The 4047-nt window shown below is 43.7% G+C and overlaps 1 protein-coding gene across 1 annotated transcript; it reads right to left on the reverse strand.

Annotated features, from left to right (window-relative positions):
- Positions 1 to 903: 903 nt before the first annotated feature.
- On the reverse strand, positions 904 to 3183 carry LOC121138260 (intraflagellar transport protein 56-like; the record flags this gene model as incomplete). The annotated part of the gene is given in 2 exon segments (XM_040741008.1): positions 904 to 967; positions 2302 to 3183. Coding segments are annotated over 2 exon segments (139 nt in total), but the record flags the coding sequence as incomplete, so codon positions are not given.
- Between the last annotated feature and the right edge of the window lie 864 nt (positions 3184 to 4047).

Genomic DNA, 4047 nt, shown 5'->3' on the forward strand with positions numbered 1-4047 from the left:
CTCTCGCAGTTTGGCTGTATATGCCAGGCTAGCTGTGTGGCAAACTTCCAGGGATTCTCCAGTCTCTACTTCCCACTCATAGCACGATGACAGATATCCACCCCCCTGTCCTCACATTCATGGGTGGTAAGGATCCAAACTCAGGTCCTCATGTTTGTGTTACAAGTGCTCGACCACTGAGCCATCTGCTCTGAAGCTAGGCTTTGCTGGATGTGGTGGTGCATGCCTTTAATCCCAGCACTCAGGAGCCAGAGGCAGGTGGAGGTCAAGGCCAGCCTTGTCTACAGAGTGTAAGGACAGCCAGGGCTACACAGAGAGACCCTGTCTCAGAGAACAAAAGAAAGAATAAGAAAAACAAATTTAGACTTATAATTCTCAGGAATTAAGGAGCAAATTTATCCCTGTTTATTTATGTATTCTTACGTCACTCCTCTCCAGTTTCTAAACCCTTGTTCCAAAATGAGAAGCATAACACATTCCTAGACAGCCAGACTCCACTAGTCAGTATCACCCAACTCTAAATCTGATTGTGTTCAAAAGGACAGACTGTAGACATACCACATTCACTAGTCAGTATCACCCAACTCTAATTATGACTGTACTCAAAAGGACAGACTGTAGACATATCACATTCACTAGTCAGTATCACCCAACTCTAATTATGACTGTACTCAAAAGGACAGACTGTAGACATATCACATTCACTAGTCAGTATCACCCAACTCTAATTATGACTGTACTCAAAAGGACAGACTGTAGACATACCACATTCACTAGTCAGTATCACCCAACTCTAATTATGACTGTACTCAAAAGGACAGACTGTAGACATACCACATTCACTAGTCAGTATCACCCAACTCTAATTATGACTGTACTCAAAAGGACAGACTGTAGACATACCACATTCACTAGCTGATCCTCCTACCAACTGGAAGAACTGCTGGGCAATTTTCATGTGGTCCCTCTGCAAGACAGAACAAAGCTTATAAAGAGAAAGTAGGCACAGTATTCTATCTATATTATACTTATGATCACAATGCATTTTCCTGTATGTTTTAACAAATATCCTTGCTTTAAATCTTACATTCTTATTAGCTCATTGTTAAAAGCACCTAGAAAATCACAACCTGAAATTGTGTGAAAAGTAGAGACAATTATAGAAGGAAACCTTGAAATCCATGCATTAAATAAGTAAATGTATACATTCAACAAATATGTAACACACTTTCTGCGTCTGAACTTTGCACAGAAGCCACAGACATAACAAGGATTTATGCAATAAGTATTTGCTGCTACATGGAGAGACCCAGAGGTGAAAGGCTTACTTGTTGTATTTTTTGCTTCATAAAGAACTTAATATGCTACATTAGTATGGATAAAAAACCTTAGTATACCTATTTATCTCTCTGTCGGTCTGCCTGTCTGTTGTTGAGAAAGGGTTGCACTATGTAACCCAGGTTGTCCCTGAACTTGAGATCCTCTTGCCTTGTCCTCCCAAGCCTGTAGTTATAGGTGCATGCCATGCACAACAGTAGCCTGCTGTTTAGGCTGCTTCCATAGTTGTAAGAAGCTCTTTAGCCCAGTGGTGGTAGGACATGCCCTTAATCCCAGTACTCCAGAGGCAGGTGGATCTCTGAGATGGAGGCCAGTCTGGTTCACAGGATAAGTTCCAGGACAAACCCTTGTCTCAAAAAACAAAAACAAAAACAAAAACAAAAAAAGAAGGAAAAAGCTCTTTAAACCAAGCTCTGGGGACACTGAGAAGGACACTGAAGATCGGTGTGAGCCCAAGGCCATCCTGGGATATAGTTAGATATGATACCCTGTCTCAAGAAACCAAAATTAAAAAACAAAACAAAAAAGCTTATCTAGAAGAGATGGAGGTATATCTTCAGTACCTTAAGAGCTTTTCTAGAGAAAGAATTTTTCCCATTTTCTAGGTACCAAATCCATTTTCTGTGTTCGTTAGTAAAGAGATAACTATATTACTTTGGGGCTCTTTTAAACAAAATAGCAAGTTTTATGACTAAAGCTTTAAAAAGTCTACACAATGGAATTGTTTTTGTGGGGATCCTGGCCTAGCGGGTTTGAAGACTTAAAGGAACTGGAGGAGCAAGGATGTGGCAAGGATCTCCCAGCTCAGGGCTTGCTCCCCAGCACCACCTCCAGCATCCAAAGCAAGGGCCTGCAGAAGAGCCCAGAGACTGCAGACTGTTCCTGGCTGCACACCATCATCCATCCTCGTTTTCACATGACCACAACTCGGCAAAGTATGGATCATCAAAATTTCATACTCACCGAACCCATTTCCTGGCCAAGGGCTGCATTAACAACTCCCTTGAGAATATACTCCTGGAAAAACACAATCATCATAAACCAGTTGTGTGGGTTTTCCTGCTGGCCCCCAGCACCAGCTTTACTTCACATGCTGAACGCCGCCTTTCTGTTATACCCCTGGCTTATGGGTGTCGAGTCCGGTTAGACATCTAGCAGACAATGCTCACATACAGAGTTTATCATCGTAAATGCTCAGTCCTAAGTAGAAAAAACTCAGTGGAGGCTGGGGAGGCAGCTCAGTCAGCAAAGGACATGCCATGTAGCATGAGGACCCTAGTTCAATCCCCAGGAGCCAGGGACAAACGACTTGCAATTTCAGTGCTGCAGAGGTGAAAACAGGCATATTCCAGGGGCTTGATAGGCAAACCAGCCTAACCTAGTCAGTGAGCCCCAGGCGGGGAGCAACCTTGTGGCAAAGAACAGGGGAAGTCACTGCTTGTGGGAAACTGCAAACACGGCATTTCTAGTCTCCAATGTCACAATAACTATGCTTCGGTCCTGTTTCTAAAGGAAAAAGATGACATCTGATGCCCATTTATAAGATACTTCCTCTTTTGGAGTGCTGTGGCCTCATCTATATCCCATTTTTCTCAGTCTTGCTAAATTTTAATAATACTTTCCTTAGCTTTTACTGGAGGGCTCACTCTAAGTAGTAAAAGGACCCTGGAGCCTTCAGTTCCCTTGAGAAAAAGACTTGTTTAGGCTCCACCCGGTCAGGAAGTAGCTTTCATTCTTTATATATATTTTTTCTTTTTTTGGTTTTTCAAGACAGGTTTTCTCTGCGGCTTTGGAGGTTGTCCTGGAACTCACTCTTGTAGACCAGGCTGGCTTCGAACTCACAGAGATCCGCCTGCCTCTGCTTCCCGAGTGCTGGGATTAAAAGAGTGCGCCACCACCACCCGGCGATTCTTTATATTTTAAACATTTATTTAGTGTGTGTATGTGTGTGTGTGTGTGTGTACACATATGCTCATGGGTATGGGTATATGTACATGCTATAGCATGCATATGGAGGTCAGAGTGCAATTGTGGGACTTGTCTCTTTCCTTCTACCTCGTGGATCCCAGGGACTGAACCCTGGCCATCAGGCTTGATGGCAGGAGCTTTACCCACTAAGCCATCTTGCCGGCCTCCTCCAGGCTTGTATTCAGTGGAGGGATGCTTCCTATGTACTGAGCACACACAGTGCTGGAGATACAAGAGAGACAGGCCCTGCCTGCAGGGGTGAACAACCTACTGAGAGAAGAGAGACAAGTTACAGTCACTCATGTTAGTGACAAAGAGCATATCTGTAGGTGTTCACTTTGTTAGAGGTATAGATTTAAGTTTTTCAAATGGATTTTCATACTTTCAAACTTTAGACCATTTTAGGAATCAAACAGATATTTTAAAAAGCCCAGAACATTAAAAGTTCCCCAGCCAGCTGGCCCTTTAATCCCAACACTCGGGAGGCAGAGGCAGGCGGATCTCTGTGAGTTCGAGGCTGGGCTGGACCGATAGCCTCCAAAACAATACAGAGAAACCCTGTCTCGTAAAACCAAAAAAAAAAAAAAAAAAAGTCCCAGCCATCAATGTGCAGGGTCCTCTTGGATCCTGCAGTGGACGTCTCCCCTGACATGCCTTACAGCTGTGTGCCTGCCTGCGGTGCTGTCTGCACAGCACTTACCTAATAGGAACTCAGCACCTCCAATTACCTGAGGCGTCGTA

This window comes from Mesocricetus auratus, unplaced genomic scaffold (assembly GCF_017639785.1).
Source record: "Mesocricetus auratus isolate SY011 unplaced genomic scaffold, BCM_Maur_2.0 contig_6827_pilon_obj, whole genome shotgun sequence".
NCBI classification, from domain to species: Eukaryota; Metazoa; Chordata; class Mammalia; order Rodentia; family Cricetidae; genus Mesocricetus; species Mesocricetus auratus.